The sequence below is a fragment of the Abramis brama genome (assembly GCF_963993115.1).
Source record: "Abramis brama genome assembly, chromosome: 2".
Classification (NCBI taxonomy): domain Eukaryota; kingdom Metazoa; phylum Chordata; class Actinopteri; order Cypriniformes; family Leuciscidae; genus Abramis; species Abramis brama.
This window is the reverse complement of record NC_139964.1, coordinates 10,563,410-10,583,686: the sequence shown is the minus strand read 5'-3', so window position 1 is coordinate 10,583,686 and position 20,277 is coordinate 10,563,410. Positions and strand designations below refer to the sequence as shown.

The 20,277-nt window shown below is 36.2% G+C and overlaps 2 protein-coding genes across 2 annotated transcripts in view; both read left to right on the top strand.

Annotated features, from left to right (window-relative positions):
* The window catches only part of LOC311077587 (uncharacterized protein), a 118,867-nt gene that overhangs the window by 78,493 nt on the left and 20,097 nt on the right, over nucleotides 1–20,277 (top strand). The window lies entirely within an intron of this gene.
* LOC311069396 (contactin-5-like) lies at nucleotides 371–18,980 on the top strand (the record flags this gene model as incomplete). Its single annotated transcript, XM_084092520.1, has 5 exons — nucleotides 371–404; nucleotides 790–862; nucleotides 17,057–17,404; nucleotides 17,494–17,742; nucleotides 18,745–18,980. The coding sequence occupies exons 1-5, from the start codon at nucleotides 390–392 to the stop codon at nucleotides 18,978–18,980; spliced, it is 921 nt and encodes a 306-aa protein (XP_083948646.1). The 5' UTR covers nucleotides 371–389.

The window sequence follows — 20,277 nt, the reverse complement described above, 5'->3', positions numbered from 1 at the left end:
CTGATCCCAGATGATGTGCAATATGCACTGAGTTCAGTCCCTCAAACTGCCACCAGAGGTCACCATCTCCTGTGTCTGACATCCACCTTGATGAGCCTCACCTGTAAATCACTATCATTCATCTTCATTCATCTTCACTATCATTCGTCTTCATTCATCTTCACAATTATTCATCTTCAACTTCAAGATGTTGAAAATGAAAAAGATCATCAAAAAGATCATCATTTCTCTTTAAGTAGGTTTAGTTCAGTAATGTTGTTCTCTTGTTGAGGGAGGGACTGTGATATTTCCGTCGCTGGGTGTTAATAAACAGTGTTAACCACACAAAGTCCTCCACTGTAAAGCTAAAGTGTGTGTGTTAAAACAGTCATTTGGTTGCTGTTGATCTGATGAGCTTCAACACGGTAAGACAAACACACTCTTACTTAAATGATTATTGCTCATATAACATACGTGTCTTTACATGAGAAATGTTAAGAATAGGGTGATTTACATATACTTGTTTAAGTGATGAATATATTAGCGCAACTTGCGCAAGTATTCATTACTTCAATGAGCTCATTGTTTCTGCTTGAAATTATTACATTGTTTAAATTAATACATTTTTAACTAACTGTGACTTTGTATGTACATTTCTGAAATGCATATCTTAGACAGTTTTCTCTGATAACAGATCACTCTAAACTGTAATGTGGACTCGTGTATTTTCTGTAAAGCTGCTTTGAAACCATGTGTATTGTGAAAGCACTATACAAATAAATGTGAATTTAATTGAATGCTGTATTATAGATATATGTTATGCTGATGTGGGTCAGAATGGCTCCTCCTCTTCCTCTGATCTTCTTTCTGCTCATGATTCACGGTGAGTCTCTCTAACATTCACATTAGAAACACTCTGATGTTTTATTTAAGGCCTCATGAGTGGCTCATCTGCACTTTCTTCTGTCCTGTTCTCACATATTTCTCTCTGAAAGAGGAAATTTGTAGCCTGGCTAACGAACCACGTGTTCATTTTCTCGTATTTGAGGTGTGGTTTACGAATGCCCAGAGCCATTTATTGGGCGCTATGAATGTCTATCAAATGCGCCTGTACGTAGCTCATAGCCAGTTGCTTCAATTATAGCAGATGACGTATGTAGAGTGACAGAAATTCGACGAGGAAAAAGACGATGGGTCAAAGATTTATTTGTACACGATGGCGTTTAGCGAATATTACCGTTTGTGCAAAATAAACATGAGGGTAGAAGGTAACGTCGAGTCTGATGCCATGTTGGATCCATAGATATAAACAAACTGCTTTGGTGTCGTCATCGTCTTGCTGCTCCCTCCCTGTTCTGTGATTGGTTCCCTTTTTCAGGGGAAAATCTGGTCCATGGTGTCCAGACTGCCTAGCAGCGTGAATAAAATCGCGCTGCGAGCAAGGCAGTATGGGGAAACCCAGGCTAGGAAGTTTGTGTTGAACATGTCAAACGCTCCTTTTAGAAATGTCCAATAGTCTTTTGCTACGTGCTGGTCAGTGTCACATAGTTTAGGGAGAGGGACTTTCTCAAAGTTCAGAGCTTTTGATTGGATCAAAACAAATCACTTTAGCAGCAGATCATGAATATGTTCTCAGAAGTGAATGTGTACATGTTAAATATTTATCATGTCAAAAGAGTTCACTAGCATAAATGAGCTCTGAGCTGATAGATAAGAACTAAAAGCCACAAAACTAATATGTTGATGTCATTGGGTATTTAATAAATCAACTTTGATTATTTTCTTTGTCTTATTTTTCATATATTTCATTATTTGAGAGTGCATCATGTTGTTCGTGGTTCTCTCTTCACTCCTCTGTCTCTGTACATTTACTTCTGCTTTTCTGCAACACCCTCCATCAAAGCTCATCAAAAGATCACTGTAGGACAACTTTTGAGTTCAGTTTAAAGGGAGAATTATGGAAGGGGGGATTGATGGGGTGTAAAAAAAACAAAAAAAAACTTGCATTACAATAAGTTTATTTTTATTTCATTATTTGAGAGTGCATCATGTTGTTCGTGGTCCTCTCTTTACTCCTCTGTCTCTGTACATTTACTTCAGCTTTTCTGCAACACCGTAATAAGTTTATTGTGATTGGCAAAACATATCAGAATTGTATTATTTAAAACATTGACAACATCTTAAAATGTTTACATGGTACAATGACTGGTAGGCTACTGTTTTATTTAATTATTATTATTGCTTGACACAAATTTCATGATTTCAAGTCTTTCAATCTCTATCATGAATTCAGTTCTTGTGATTTGATTCCAATCTTGATTCTTCTTGATTAATTTGGATGATATTAGTTCCAGTAGATACATGTAAATTTTTCTCAAGAAAAAACTAATCTCAGACATTGCTGTAATCATACAGAGCCCAGTCAGCTATTATTATTAAAGATTAAAAATAACAACTCTAATTAAATATAATGTGTTTTTTATTATACTAACAACATTTTAATATTGTAGTGATATAGGTAAAAATGTAATAAATATGTAGGATAATATAGTGCACATATTTAGCAAATGGTCTCTAAAGCTAATTTTTCTAGCCAATTAACGTGCTATGGTCATTAAATGGCTTTCCTGGGGTAAATGTAATGTTATGCTTCTCCAGCGTTATGTAACGTAATGTGATATTCTTGTTCAGCTGTTTTATTGACTTCTTTCTGCAGCTGAAAAACACTGATTGATCGATTTTATGTATGAGGTGTTGCACACACAGAAGAGGCTGTGTTTTCTGGTGACACATAATTTTTATTTCTGTCAAATGCTGTACAATCTGAAAATTCAACAAAGACAACAATTAATAGATATATGATATTATAGGTCTGCACTACATGACGTCACCAAAATGTGGACTCTGAGGAAGTCCGTGGCTGCGTTTGAAACCGCATACTCAATGAGTAGGTACTTAATTTCAATAAGTACTTACTTAACGAGTGCTAAAAGAGTAGGTACTTTATAGCCAAATCTCGTTGAGTATGAATGCTAGCCGGACATCTGCCATGTTGACGTTATCATGTGACCTACGACACGTTATCACACGCGCAACAACTTAAAAGATTTGAACGACACGTTTAATTCATCTATCTGTAAATATCTTGATTTTGATTAAACTTGCTCAGTTTGTGGTCTTTTTGAAGAAACTGCTGCCCATTTATTTTGTGAATACATTTAGGGTTGATTTAAGTTCTTATATTTAACCCTACTAATGTGACCCACCGTTTTATCCTTAACGATATTATTTATTTTAATTTTACGGAATCCCAAAATTGTCATCTCTTGAATATGTTAATTTATTTATTTTATATTCAAAATTTTTCATCCACAAGCAAAAGCGGCTAACTGCTGCTTTATGTTTTCTTCTTTTTCTTGTTGAATTTAACTCTTGTTTCATCCCTCAGGCCTAGGCCTATAAATAACAAAAAAAAATGCATTTTTTAAATGTATTATAATGAATTATCTAAGAAAATGTATATTAAGATATCTCATATTATGTATGCAAACCCATAATATATATATATATATATATATATATATATATATATATATATATATATATATATATATATATATATATATATATATATATATATATACATATGCCCTACGTAGAACGGGTTTCCTCAGCACTTGTAATGTCTGCACAAAGGAGACCTTGGACAGCTGTGCAAAGAATCGCCTTTGGAGAAAACTGTTGATTTTATACTCAAAAAATATAAGTCTCATTAATATTAAACATTAATATTACCCCAGAATGAATTGCATTGCTATACCACCTCGAAACATACAATAATAACAATGATAAATGCTGACCAATACTTAATTATATTACTTTTTACTGAAAATGATATAATTCAATAAAACAAACAAATGTAATGTATGTCATATGACATAGCTATGCATGAATACACTCTGATGTGTATATAGTGTAACATATCTACATTTTCATTCAAACAATTAAATAAAGCATTAATTAAATAATGATATTTTATTTACTGACAACAATGAGAAATATTAATAAATTAGTAAAAGAATGAATGAAAGTCACCATCATACAATAAACAAATGCTTATACAAGTCAACACATGAAACAAAGCTTTATTCAAACTACAATCATGTATGTAGGCTACAGGCGCTGAACCCCACATCCTTCTGCCGTCTCAACACAGCGGTGCCCATTCTGAGGCTTTATTCTGATGAATCAGCTGACCGCCAGAGGTGAGCCGTGCCTTTGTGCCGGAGGTTGTTGCGTGATGTGTTGTGCTTCACAATCTGAGGCAGTAAGGGCTGGTGGAGTTATGGAGGGTCTCATAAGGGCTGGTGGAGTGATGGAGGGACTCGTAAGGGCAGGTGGAGTGATGGAAGGACTCGTAAGGGCAGGAGGAGTGATGGAGGGTCTCATCCATGGCACCATCTCCAGGATTCAGCTCTGTGCTCTTCATCCTCAGTGCTCACACCAGCCTGCTGACATTTCAGATCCTACAAAAATACACAAACATAACACAAAAGCAGTCATTTTAACCGCAAAATGTCATTTGATTTCAGTATTATTTAGAAGACAAAAATGCTTTTCACAAATGCCACCATCATCTTTCCTTGCAGGTCCTGCTCCACCACAAAAGCTGTGCAGCAAATGCACAGAAATCAAGAATCAGAAAAGTGCTGTAATAGCTCTGTTTGAAATTACAATAATTAAAATAAACTACAACTTAATATTTAAATAGTTGTAACATCCAGACAAGATTCACGTTACCTCTGTGATGAGCTCAACACTACATTTACATGTTGGGGTTGTTTTAACGTTTTATCCAACATAAATGTTCCTCAATTTATCAACAGTAATGAACAAATAAAATAGATAACTTATGTTTAGTTACTTTATAAATTTGTTCTACATAATAGCACACATTCATCACTCAGATGTCTATTTCATGTTGTGATGTGCTCTTCTACAATACTTACTTAAGATTTTCCTGTCAGATGTAAATAGACATTTAAAATAAGCATCTTTTACATGTATATGGTTTATGTAAATCCACTTTAGAGACGTAACTTATGCGTCCTTACTGGAGCTACCGTTAGCTAACGTTATACATAATAAAACGTGTTTTTACTGCAAAATCACAACTATACTATACTGTGTAACGTCTTTACACCTTCAACAATTCAACAGTTTACTCTACAGTAGTTCAACACATGCAATTTTAACACAAGGAACACATTTGAAAGCACCCGCGTCGCTGATCTCTGCGATGTTTGATAATGACGTGTCCTCTTGCATGGCCTCCTGGGATAGAAGAGTAGCCATCGGTTGAGCACTCGAAAATCTGTCCTGAAGCATTAAGCCATCCGGGAACTTCTCGCCTACTCTTTTATGAATACTGATGTTTCGAACGTACTGCTTCCTTCACGTACTGTTTTCGCCTACTATATAGTAGGAAAGTAGCCATATTCGAACGCACTTAAGTCCGAATCTCGCGATAATTAGTACGTCACCCAGGTAATTCTCGCCTACTCTTTTGGATTCGTACATACTTTTTCGCTCGCCTACTCTTTTTCCCATACTAAATAGTAGGGAAGTATGCAGTTTCGAACGCAGCATATAAGTCTGGAGTGTGTCATTTGGGACAGGGCCAAAGTAGCTGGCAGTGTAACTCCATGTCAAAAAGTGAAACGCCCTGCGGCTCACCACTGCCCCTAGTGTCACTCTCCAGTACACGCAGGTTTAAGTGATGTTAACATAAACATCTATAGCCTACTTACTAAATGGTAACCAACAATACATAATAATAAAACATATGAATAACAATATACGAGTATTTGAATCTATACGACTACTGAGGCGCTGCAGCGATCTGCCACTTTATATTTACACGTCACATTTACAACGCCAAAACGTTATTTATTGTTTTAATTTCGAAATAAAATTGACAGAATCTGAGGGCTGAGAATTTGTTTCATATCAAAAGTATCCAGCTCTGTCTTGTCTGTTGGTGTCAGAGGTGGAAAGTCCAGGTGTGAGAAAATGTGTGTGTGGCGTGAGAGTGTGTGAAAGATTAGATTAGAGTCTCAGGCTGAAAGTGTGACATTTCGCAGCCCCACCCTAGCACTAGATCGTGAATATATTGTGCTCTTGTTCTCGGAAGTGAATGTGTATATGTTAAATATTTATTTAGTCATATTCCAGGATTTACAGTTTTTCTGAATTGCTAAAACACTAAACCCACTTCTCTGAACCAAATTCTCAATAGCCTAAACCAATTTGTCAAATAAATCACTCTTTCTGTAAAACATTAAACAAGTTCAGGTCGTTAAAACACTGTTTGTAAATCTCATGCACTCTTCTTGCAAAACTCAAAACACATTCTCACTCATTAAAACACATTTCTCACTGTGATGCACTTATGTTTCAAAACGCTAAACACAGGAAGACTAAAGTTAAACACAAGTACAACACAGTTGTCATCGTTTACACAAAACGACTCAAAATTGTTCACACTTATTTCTAATGATGAGAGGAAACCAACTGTACAAATTACAAGACAGTTTAAAGTGCCTAAATGGACTCAAAATGTTGCATTGAAGATTAGAGGAGGAAGAGTGTGAGTATAAGAGGAGGAAGAGTGTGAGTATAAGAGGAGGAAGAGTGTGTGTATAAGAGGAGGAAGAGTGTGAGTATAAGAGGAGGAAGAGTGTGAGTTAGAGGAGGAAGAGTGTGAGTATAAGAGGAGGAAGAGTGTGAGTATACAGTTTTTGCCTGTTGCTTGAACACTATAGACACATGCTTAAACCAAAGTAACATAACTTGAAGTTGTTGTTACTATACCTTACAGTTTTTTACGATTGCTTACACACTAAAATTAAACTTTTCCCACAATTAGCAAAACCTTACACTCAAGGAGCAAAACACAAGGCTAGATTTGCACAACTGTAAGCACATTGTCAGCTTCACACTATTTGCAAAACATTACACACAGTGATTTGAAAAACACTAAACACACTTGTATACATCAAACACAGAAGTATATCATAATGTCACTTCCTTGCAATTCCAAAGCACTGACTGTCAAATTACCACACATATGAGCCAATCTGTTAAACACAGCCATCAGGTGCACAAACACATGATTGCTAAATTGTAGACACACCAATCAGGTTTAAGCACTATAAAATGTGATAAAATATATAAAATATAATTAATGTCACTGGGCAGCGTGGGGGGTAACATCACCCTTTGCGCTGCCATTTCACAGACATGGGGTTCTCCTCCGTCATGCCAAAATGGGCCCTTACAACACACCTCACATTCTCGCATTTTTGGACCAATTGCACCACATCGTCACAGCAGGTAATGAAATGCACCAGATGCAATACACTGTCATCTGGGACAATGTGTCATTCCACCGCTCTGCTTTGGTCCAGAACTGGTTTCAACACCATCCACAGTTGACAGTACTATACCTTCCACCATACTCTCTGTTTCTAAACCCTATCGAAGAGTTTTTCTCTGCATGGCGGTGGAAGGTTTACGATCTCCAGCCCCAGGCTCAGGTACCCCTCATTCAGGCCATGGAGGACGCCGCAGCTGTGCAAGGATGGATTCGACATTCAAGACGGTTCTTCCCGCGTTGTCTTGCTAATGAGGATATTGCTTGTGATGTTGATGAAATTCTCTGGCCAGATCCAGCTAGGCGGAGAGATAATGTATAGTATGTTTACTGTAGTATTTTCTGTACAATATTGTCAGTTTTTTTCAGATTATTTTTTATGTTTGTTGTTGTTATTTACTGTAATTGTAACCTGTACTGGATACAGTATTTCACGTTTGTCTGTTGTTTGCTGAGCTAACAGTGTTATGCACACTACTGTAGTAGCATGAAAACTGGGACATGTTTTGTTGTGATTCTCCATGTTGACATTTTGACTGATGTGGGTATATGGAGAGAAATAAATGATATTTTCCTCAGTCTGCAGCATTGGTCTTGTGTAGTGTTTGGTGCACTTGTAGTTGCACTTTCTCTGTGTACTTCATTTACAGTACTCTAATCACTGAGAATTAGACTTGCTAAAAGTGTTTTAGGTTAGCAACAGCAGTGTGTAACTGGTTCAAAACGATTGAAGTCATATGAAATGTGTGTGTTTCGTATGGTAACAAAATATTGTTTTTATGAAGTTGTGTATAGTTTTGACAAAAGTGTTCCATTTTGCAAATGATCTGAAGTGTTGTGCTACTTTGGTGTTGGGATGTGCTAATTGTGTGTAGTGCTGTGACAAACCGGGCCCTGTTTTCAAAATTGTGCTTAAACAATTGAAAAAAACTGTAAACAAAGTGTAACCATAATCAAATCAAATCAAATCAAGTATATTTGTATAGCGCTTTTCACAATACAGATTGTATCAAAGCAGCTTCACAGTATTAAAATAAAATAATACAACAAAGTTTGTTTCTAGTGGAATTTATTGATTGATAGAATAAAATTAAATTAAATATCCCCAAAATATCCCCAACTGAGCAAGCCAAAGGCAACAGTGGCAAGGAACCGAAAAACTCCATCAAGTGACCTAATGGTGTCCTAAAACTCCATCAGGTGACCTAATGGAGAAAAAAAAACCTTGGGAGAACCCAGGCTCAGTCGGGGGCCAGTTCTCCTCTGGCATTTATGAACTAGAGGCCGGATTGTAGTTTGAAACTGTGAGATTAACAATATTATATGAATGCCTGGCTGAAAAGATGCGTCTTTAATCTAGTTTTAAACTGGGAGAGTGAGTCCGAGTAACGAACAGTATCAGGAAGGCTATTCCAGAGTTTTGGAGCCAAATGCGAAAATGCTCTCCCTCCTTTGGTTGATCTGGATATCCTAGGTATGACCAAAAGCCTCGAATTTATTGATCTTAAAGGGCGTGATGGATTATAGGGTGATAGAAGATCCGTTAAATAGACTGGAGCTAAGCCGTTTAGGGCTTTATAAGTCAATAGCAATACCTTATAATTAATACGGAACTTTATAGGTAGCCAATGTAGTGATGATAAAATCGGTGTTATATGATCATATTTTCTTGATCTAGTAAGAACTCTAGCGGCTGCATTTTGGACTAACTGTAGCTTGTTTATTGAGGATGCAGGACAACCGGCTAATAAAGCATTACAGTAATCTAGTCTCGAGGTCATGAATGCATGAACTAACTTTTCTGCATCAGAAACTGATAGCATATTACGTAGCTTAGCAATGTTTCTAAGGTGGAAAAAGGCTGTTTTTGTAACATACGAAGTATGATTTTCAAAAGACAGGTTACCGTCGAGTATAACACCCAGGTCTTTTACTGTAGAGGATAAAGTAACAGGACATCCTACGATGTCAAAGTTGTATTGTGAGAGGTTTTGTGGGTGGTTTTTTGAACCGATAAGTATTACCTCTGTCTTGTCTGGATTTAATAAAAGAAAATTACGCGTCATCCAATCTTTTATATCTTTAACACACTCTGTCAATTTGGATAATTTAGCGTTTTCATCTGGCCGTGATGAAATATATATTTGAGTGTCATCAGCATAACAATGGAAACTAATTCCATGTTTCCTTATAATATTTCCAAGTGGCAGCATATATATTGAGAATAACAGAGGGCCCAACACAGATCCCTGCGGCACTCCATAGTTTACTGGAATTATGATCGATTTTTCTCCATTTAAATAGACAAAATGGTAGCGGTCTGATAAGTATGATCTAAACCAGCTTAATGCTTGTCCTTGAACACCAGTATAATTTTGTAGTCGATCTAAGAGTATTGTATGATCTATAGTATCGAACGCAGCACTTAGATCAAGTAAAACTAGTATTGAGATGCAGCCTTGGTCAGAAGCTAAGAGTAAATCATTTGTGATTTTAACGAGCGCAGTTTCAGTGCTATGATGCGGCCTGAATCCTGACTGAAACTTTTCATAGATATCATTTTCTTGCAAGAAAGAGCCCAGTTGAGTGGACACAACTTTTTCTAGTATTTTAGACATAAAAGGTAGATTTGAAATGGGTCTATAATTTGCTAGATTATGCGGGTCTAATTGTGGTTTCTTAATGAGAGGTTTTATCATTGCCAGTTTAAATGTTCTTGGAACATGACCTAAAGATAAAGACGAGTTAATAATATTGAGGAGAGGCTCTTCCGCTACAGGTAACACTTCTTTCAGTAGTTTAGTTGGTATAGGATCTAATAAACATGTTGTTGTTTTAGATGAAGTGATAAGTTTATTTAACTCTTTTTGTTCTATAGTTGTAAAGCACTGTAATTGTTCTTGCGGGGGGGAAATTGAGGCTGAATTATAAGGTGCGATTGAGGATTGAACGTTTACAATTGTGGTTCTGATGTTTTCTATTTTCTCAGTGAAGAAGTTCATGAAATCATTACTACTAAACTGTAACGGGATATTTTGTTCGGGTGACGTCTATACCATACCTTAAACAAAAGCACTGCTTTGCACTTTAGTTGCAATTCTGTAACACACTTACTCCTTTCTGCAACACACTGGCTCCTAGACACTACACACTATTTCATACATAAGACACTTAGTTCAAAAATGAAATCTCAGGGTACCATTGGGAAAACACATCTATTCAAAATACAACACACATTGGTTAATTGAAAAGACATAGACACACACCTGAAAACACTTACTTACAAAACTGAACACCAATCAGCCAGCTACAAAAAGGCCTCAGTTAAGCCATTTTGAGAACTTTGCAAGCATGGAGGCAGGGAGAGCTAGAGCAAGAGGAAGACAGAGAGAGACAGAGAGAGAGAGAGAGAGAGAGAGAGAGAGAGAGGACGTGATCGAAGAGGCCACGCAAGGACCATTATTTCGGATGACATAAGAGCAACTTTGGTGGACCATGTCATAAACCATGGCTAGACTATGAGGGAAGCTGGGCAGAGAGTCCATCCTAATCTAAGCCGTTTCACAGTTTCATCCACAATAAGGACATTCCGACTGGAAAACTGTATGAATTCAACTCTCTACTCAGACTGTATCTAGAGTATTTACACACAGCAAAAACTCCAGTGTTAAATTAACACTCCTCGGAGTGTATATGAGTCCACACTCAAGAGTGTAAAGTGTTAAAATATGAGTGTTAAATTAACACTCAAGAGTGTTAAAGTTAATGAGATCATTAAGTGATTAATTTAGTGATGATTGAGCATTATTGAAGACACCTGATGTTAACAAGCAGAATCACTGAAGGAGAAAATCTCAAATTGTAAGTTACCATTAAGGTGATCAGTGTTTGCTTTAGTTGGGCTCTTGACCATTACATGTTTACTTCAAGTTTTACTGTTGTTTGACTGCTGTTATTGATTTATAACAGTTAAATTAACACAGTAAAGTGTGATCTGATAGTGTTGGTTATGTTATGACATAATCATGTTATGAATCGAAAAACGAAACTTACTGATATGGTTCCTCTGTGATTCTACAGCATATGATTTTCAGTATTTTTCATATAATCCAAAAATATTTCATAAACATTGTTCTGATCAAAAGAATTTCAAATAAATTTATTTAGACACACAGACATCAATAATCAGTCTGTGAATCTCAACAATGGTGACAATAATAAAGCATGTTGCAGTGGCTGCCACCAATCACAACTCATTAATGGCTCCCATCATGCATTGCGGTATGAATAAATTATGATCTGAATTGTCTATGTAATTTACTTTTCCTAATTGAATATTCTGCTCGTCACCATTGTTGAGATGCATAGACTGAATCTTGACGTCTGTGTGTGCCTAAATGAAAGTTTTTTTTTTTTTTTCCAAAACAACTTTTAAGAAATCCTTTATATTATATCTAAAATCCTGGATATTTTTGCAGAATCACAGTTATTCTGTGACCAACAACATAAATCTAAGTCAGAAATAAGGATCTTATTGAGTTCAGTGATCAAGTTCAAATGATGAATGTCATAATATAACCAACACCATCAGATCACTTTTTTTCTTCATTCATCTGTTAGTTATAACTCAGATACAACAGCCAAACAAAATCTAAAGTAAACATATAAGGGTCAAGAGCCCAACTAAAGCAAACACCCATCACCATAATGGTGGCTTACAATTTGAGATTTTCTCCTTCAGTGATTCTGCTTGTTAACATCAGGTGTCTTCAATAATGATCAATAATCACTCAATGAATCACTTAATTATCTCATTAACTTTAACACTCTTGAGTGTTAATTTAACACTCATATTTTAACACTTTACACTCTTGAGTGTGGACTCATATACACTCCCAGGAGTGTTAATTTAACACTGGAGTTTTTGCTGTGCAGTACTGTACCATATCACGTTACTGTATCACATGTATTGTATTCCAGGTTGGCTAATGCTCCTTTTCCAACAAAAGTGGTAGCTTTGTGAAACATACCGTGATAACGTGTTGAGATGTTTCAGTACTGTGTATAATAAATATTACATTGTGTGCTGCCATAAGTCTTCGAGGGCTACTGCGCCATCATGCCAAACTGGGTCCCTATAATGCGCAACACATAATCACATTTCTAGATACACTTCATGATGCAGTTGCACAGGATGGACCAGAGCAGCCCAGGTTTGTTGTTGTCTGGGATAATGTTAGTTTCCATCGGGCTGCTCTGGTCCAGAACTGATTCACCAACCATGATCAATTTGAAGTTGTGTACTTGGCCCCTTACTCGCCATTTCTAAATCCTATAGAGAATTTTTTTTTCCGCTTGGAGATGGCACGTACAGTATATGACCGCCAACCACATGCCCGTATGCCTCTTCTGCAGGCAATGGAACAGGCCTGCGGAGTCACTGAGGTGAGGTCAATCCAGGGATGGATTCGGCACACAAGGGGATATTTTCCATTGCTTGTGATGTTGATGTCCTGGCCAGACCCCAACAGACGGCAGGATCCATAAGCACACTTGCGCACAGTTGTGTTTTTCTGTGTTTACAGTAGTGTATTGTTTGTTTTATTTTTGATTTAACTGAATTTACTGTACTGTAAAATATACTACTGTAATGTAATGATTTTGAATTCAGTATTTAATTTTTTGGTTGTTGTGAAAACATGCCCTCTGTGGAACTGAATAAAAACATTGGAAAAAAAAAGACTGCAGTTTTTTATATAAAGTAGACTAGTGTGTTGCTGCTGATCTGAAAGTGTATTCATATGATGCAAGTGGGTATCATTTTGTCATCAGAGTGACATTTTGACAAAGGATTGTTAGGTTTTGATAGCAGAGTTTCAATTTGACATAGATGTGAATGGTTTATTTCCCAGTGTTGTGTCTTATTTGCTTGTGTGTAGAGTTTTGACACAATGAGCCAAGTTTTGCTAAACGTGTTCAAACAACGGGCAAAAACTGTAAGAGGAGGAAGAGTATGAGTATAAGAGGAGGAAGAGTGTGTGTATAAGAGGAGGAAGAGTGTGTGTATAAGAGGAGGAAGAGTGTGTGTATAAGAGGAGGAAGAGTGTGTGAAAGAGGTGATGAACGAGGAAGAAGGTGTGGAGAATGTTGTCAAGGCTGGATCTGCTTCAGGGTTTTTCTCTTCTCCTGCAGAGATGATATTCTCCGGCCGGACCGACATGAAGACGTGAAGCTGAAGCAGAATAAATCTCTCTCACTGACCTTGATTCTGCAGTTGCTCAACTCTTCTGACTGTACTTTACAGTAACATGCTTTTCATTTACAGTTTTTACTGTAACCTTTTGGGCTTCTGCAGTTGGTCACTGTATTTCACAGTACACTGTAAAAAAAAAAAACGTAAAAAAACGGCAATTTTCTGGCAGCAGGGGCGCCAGAAAATTTCTGTTAAAAAACGGAAAAATACTGTAAAAAATACTGTAATTTCTTCCCGTTGATTTTACGGAAAAAAACTGTATATTGGATTTCATTGGATTTCAGTAATATGATATAATGTTAATTTACCGTCCTATTGAAATATTAATATCTGTTTTGTACACTGATAACCACCAATCACAGCAGTAATGAGAGTCACATGCTCAATCAAAGCTCAACACAAGCAGTTCGTCCACAAGAAAGTTAATAGTAATATATATAGAAGCTGCACAGTGTCATTCACACAAACATTAAACACCATCATGGTAACACATGAAATTTTAAAAATGCAATAAACATTAATTTAACAACATTAAATGTAACATAAACCCCTAATGTACATAACTGATTAGAAAAAACGAAGAAAACTATGAAGAAACAAACATAGTTATTTCAACAAAAATACATGAAATGTGAAGTGTCACAGGGAATTGTGGGAATGTCAATTTACGTTTTTTCACTGTAAATTATACAATGAGTTGTTTTTTCACTTTCAAAATCTGTAAATTTAACGGTATGTTACAGTAAAATTACATTAAATGTACCGTTAGATCTATCACAGTTATTTACCGTAAATAGTACGGAAACTTTCTGTTAACCAATTAACAGTTTTTCACTGTAGCATTTTTACAGTCTTTTACCGTTAAAATTACGATAATTTTTTACAGTGTATGCAAATGCTGAATATACAGACATTTGATACTACACTCAAAAAAATGAACTAGGAAGGTTGTGCACTTTACATAATATATTTATGTTTAGTTTACTTATAATAATTGTGTTTGTTGACTTGAAATGTTTTTTTTCTATTAAGGTCCACGTAATTATGTCTCAATTTAACAGTACAAAATCCTAACGTGTTGTCTAAACACAAACCATTTATGTTAAGTAAAAAAATCTTACATCCAGAGGGTGGCAGTATAGTGCGACGCCAACTGCAATTTTGCCCTAACTTAATTTGATTGTGTTCAATCTGCTTAAAATGTAAAATTTAAGCTTACTTAATCTGTTTGTGTTGGATTACATGAATGATTTGTGTTGCATTAACTGAAACTGGGCAGTGCTTGTTAGTTCCCAGCATGCTTTGCATATGGTTGAATTAAGAGAGAATAAATGTTAAAATTAAGGGCCCTATTTTAACGATCTGAAACGCAAGTGTCAAAGCGCAAAGCGCAAGTAACTTTGTGGGCGGGTCTTGGCGCTGTTGCTATTTTCCCGGCGGGATAAATGACTCTTTTGCGCCAGGCGCAAATCTAAAAGGGGTTGGTCTGAAGAGCTTCATTATTCATAGGTGTGGTTTGGGCGTAACGTGAAATAAACCAATCAGAGCGACATCTCACATTCCCTTTAAGAGCAGGCGCGCTTGTTCTAAAGCGGATTCCTATCATAACGGCGGATTTGCCAGGCGCGCGCCAGGAGCGGTTCACAGCCAAGGAGAGCAACGCTCTCGTCAGGGACGTTGGGGATGGAGAAACCCACCCAAATTAACTTCGGTTAAAAAGGCGTATGATAATTTGGGTAAATGTGTAAGCTAGATGTATGCTTTTATAATAAATTGTCTATCTATCTATCTATCTATCTATCTATCTATCTATCTATCTATCTATCTATCTATCTATCTATCTATCTATCGTAATAATGTATGATTTGCAAAAATGAAAACTGCTGATTCTGTGTAGATGAGAGAATCAAAGTGTATGCGCGTTGTGGACACGCTACATTGATTATGGCCAAGCATGCACCCTTAAAATAGCATATGAATAACATGCGCAACGCGCCACTGACTTTAAACAATTTTTTCCTGGTAAGTGGCGCAATTGTTTTCTAAACCTGCAAAATAGCATGAAGGAACGTTTGCGCCGGAACACGCCTCCTTTTTTGCGCTGAACCGCCCAATGAGCGCAAGTTCATTCCCTAGTTTAGCGACGTGCTTCTGTGGAGGGAAAAATGCGCTTTGCGCGGGTGCAAAATAGGAATGATACATGCGTCGGTGTACAAAGTCAATTGCGCTGGGTGCAAGATAGGGCCCTAAGTGTTATTTTATGTTTTTTTGAGAAAATGAGAAAAGGGGAAGACTTGATAGTGTGTAATTGTGTTTAATGTTCAATTACATTGAAATTATTAGAACCATTTAAATTACAGTGGGTTACCATTGTGGAGAAGTGTGGAGCATTTTGTTTGGCTGTGGACTGATTTGGTTACTTTTAAATGCTTTGGTTAAAGGAGCATGTAAATCTTAGCATTTAAGATGTTAATATGTGCTACTGCTAGCAAATAGCTAGCTGTAGTCTGTCAAATTAATTATGTGTCACTAAAATAAATGAAATATTGATGGATGAATGAAAATAACAACCACGTAAGTTGGATGCAAATTAAGTAAATTAGTTGGGCTGACAATATTAAATTAAGCTGTGTCCAACCATAGTAAATAAGTTGAATCAACCTTAATAAATTAAGTTGACCCAACGTAAGTACATTAAATTGGAATAACATAATTGCATAATGCTGAATGAAGTTAATCATGTGGAAATCATTTCCATGATTTTTTTATGTTCATTCAAAGAGTTATTTTTTTTGAGTGTATACAATATTCAGTACAATACTATACAATACTTGCAGTGCATACAGTATTTATTCACTCAGCACTTTCAGGTGACAGTACTACTTTTTTTTATAAATAAATACTTTGTTACTTTGTTACAATATATACATAAATATTTCTCCTGTAACTGCATGCTCTGGATTCTGTGTTCTCCATTCTTCATGTAGTGTCTAACGAATGATCTGCAGTGTTTCTAATATTGACTGATGTGTGTAAGATCTGAAAGCATTGTTTGATTTTGCCAGAAGAGTCAGAGATTCTCTGAATGAGTTTTGAACATTTGCTTTTGTGTTTAAGGTTTTGAGAAAGTGAGTGATGGTTTCAAGAAATGTGTTTTAGCAATTCAGAAAAACTGTAATTGTGCAGCTTGTTGTTATTGGCTGATTTCTTGCTTCTCTCTTCACTCCTCTGTCTTAAAGTAATTCACACTGAGATTATTTATTCACATTTATCTTATATTTCCTGTAATGAGTCGCTGTTTTCTAATAGTAATAAAGTATTGTCATGTTTTCATGGCCCAATATAACAGATAAAACAACATTTACAGTTTGATGAATTCTGTGTTTCAGGGGTTTCTAGTGATGGTTGGGGTGTGAGTTACAGTCCTTCACACATCTGTGCACTAAAGAACTCAACAGTGATAATGAGATGCACTTATACATACCCTACTGGACATCAGGTCATGAAAGTGTTCTGGACCAAAGACGATATAAAGGGTGTTGAGCCTCCAGATCTGTCTAATGACACTGAATACAGTCAGAGGCTTCAGTATCTGGGAGATAAACAGCAGAACTGCACCATCAGACTGAGTCATGTGACACTGAAGGATGAACACATGTACTATTTCAGATTCATCACTGATAAAGACAAATGGCATGGTAAATCAGGAGTTACTCTTAATGTCACAGGTGACTTTGGTGAGGTTTATCTCTTCTTCTGTGCATTATGTTGAATAATAATCAGTGTATGACAGCAGCACTAGATATAATGTGTGTGTTGTGTTCAGATCTTCAGGTGGAGTCTCCTGAGAGAGTGACAGAGGGAGATTCAGTCACTCTGAGATGTAAAAGCAGCTGCGCTCTGACTGACAGAGCAACATTCATCTGGTACAGAAACTCACAGCCATTAACTGAGAGAAGAGACACAAACAATGAACTCCTGCTGCAGTCAGTCAGAAGAGAGGATTCAGGCAGATATAGCTGTGCTGTAGACGGACACACTCACATCTCTCCTGAGGTTCAGCTCAATGTCATGTGTGAGTGCAGATTGACTTTCTCTCTTTAACCCTCATGCACTTTAGATTTCTGGTTACAGTCTGTGTGGTCCAGGTCAAACTGACCCTAATTGTATTCAATTCCCCAAAAATCACACTATGAAAAAACATTATAATAATTACATTCAGGTACAAATAATGAACTTTTAATATCAATACTTTTCACATATTACAAAGAATACATTTCTGAATTTATGATTTATAAAAATGTTTTAACCACTATTTTTAAGACGGCCCCTCCCCGACACCCGTGGGACACTTGCCATTATACATTAATAACAATAATATCTTAGTCAAAACCTAAAGTAATCAAAAACTATATAGCATTTGAAAGTGTTCAGACTGTAGTTTTCATATTTGGCGACTGATTTTCAAAATATGTGGTGCCGAATTATAACACACACTCTGATTCTTTCCGTATGTTTTTATATGTATTTTAGAGATTGAATTCAAATTAAATCAAATATTAACATTACTACTTAGACTACTTCTGAATAGGATGTCTATTTCATAAATATATATTTTTTTAAAGTATGGAAATATATGGTTAAGGTCACTCAATCCATATATGGAAATCAAAGAGTCCTTATATGGTCACCAGAGGAGTCTGGATGTCATCTAGTGGAAAAGTTTGGTACTGCACTAAAAAAAACTTGATGAAAATATTTTTGAGACATCAACCAAAAATTTGTCACAGAACTTGTTCAGATATTTAGCTTTGATTTTCTTGAAGTTTTAGAGTTGAATATGTTTTGTAAAATATATATTTTATATAAAATTTAAAAATATATATTTTACATTTTTATAAACTTCTATGACGTTTTTGTAAACTTTAATTTTACAAGGTTTTTAAAGGCACCTATTATGCAAAATTCACTTTTACATAGTGTTTGAACATAAATGTGTCGACAGTGTGTGTACACAACCACCCTATAATAATAAACATCCACCCACTCCTCTTTTTGAATCCCCATAAATCATAAGCCGTGTCTCAGAACAAGCTGTATGCTTTCTCACGCACCCCTGCCAAACTGTGGAGCCAGGTAGTGTTGCACTGCACACTCAGACCCCACTCCGGGACGGGTCCCTGTCCTCCACCTCGCTGCCCCTCCACAGGTACGTCTGTGGTCCCATTGGTCCTGCTGGTTCGGTCGCTGGGAGCCTGGATAGAGCCGTCACGTTCCTTCATTATCAAAACACTGATGGATCACATGCTGTAGAATCATAGGGCTACTACAATCATTAATGTAAAATTAATGACCCATATAATCAAAGATAAGACTCAATAAGAGCTCAGTGAATCAGACTACATTATGATTATGTCATCATCATCACATTACCAATGTCACCTGATTAATTTTCTCTCTGATTTTCTTGCCATAACCAAAGTTACAGCAGCCAGAGAAAAACTAATGTTAGAAAGTCAAGGGTCAAGAGCCCAACTAAAGAAACACTGATCACCATCATGGTGATTTTTAAAACTCTTTTTAATAAATCAATTGTTAATTCTCAATAAGATCTTCTGTAGACGTCTGACAGAAATAAAGTCAGTCTAAGTGAAGCTGGTAATGCTGTTTGTGGTGTTATTTAATCCTCCTCTGCTGAGATCTTCACAGATTTAATGTCTTCTTTTCTCTTCAGTTGATTTCACCTGAGGCTGAAGTCAGTTGTAGTTCTTGTGTTTCTGCTCGTCTCTTTTTTCTGTTCTTGTTGTTTCTCTAAATTTACATTCCCAGAATTCCCTGCGTGACACTTCACATTTGATGCTATTTCATTTAAATAAGTTTCTTCTTAGTTTTTGTACCAGTCATGTACATTTGGGGTTTATATTACATCATATATTGTTTAATGAATGTGTTTGGCATTATTTGGAGTCATGTGTGTGTCACCATGATGGTGTTTTGTGTTTGTGTGTATGACACTGTGCACCTTCTTTACATTAACATGTTTCTCGATTTGTGGAAAACCAATGGTGGTGAACTTTGAATCATCATGTGCTTTTCCTTTTTATCTCCTGTATTATTATGGGGGTTATCAGTATATTACCAAAGTATAAAGCAGATTTTAGTACTTTAGTGAATTTGAATGATTACGTTTATCGGTTAAAGGTAATACAAAATGTGTAGTCCTTATAAACACAGAGATGTGTTAAGAATCGACACAGGTTGTGTGTTAAATTTGACACAACATATGTTGTCCCTGAGCACACTCACTACATGTGTTAAAATCTACACAACATGTGTCATTTTTATCACATCTCTTTTTATAGTGCAGTGTTTCGTAAACAATTCTGCAGCTTTGAAAAGAATTGTGAGTCAATCATTCAATGATTCATTTATAAATACAGCTAGTTGCTTTGTTACTGAATGTAAGAATGACTCAATGACTCGCTCATTGAGAAGACAGTGACTTACTGGTTTTAGTGTAATATATTTTAAAGAATCACTTCATTTTTCAGTCATTGCATATTGCTCTATTGAACATTTTTCATTGAAAACATTTTTTATTTCATAAAGT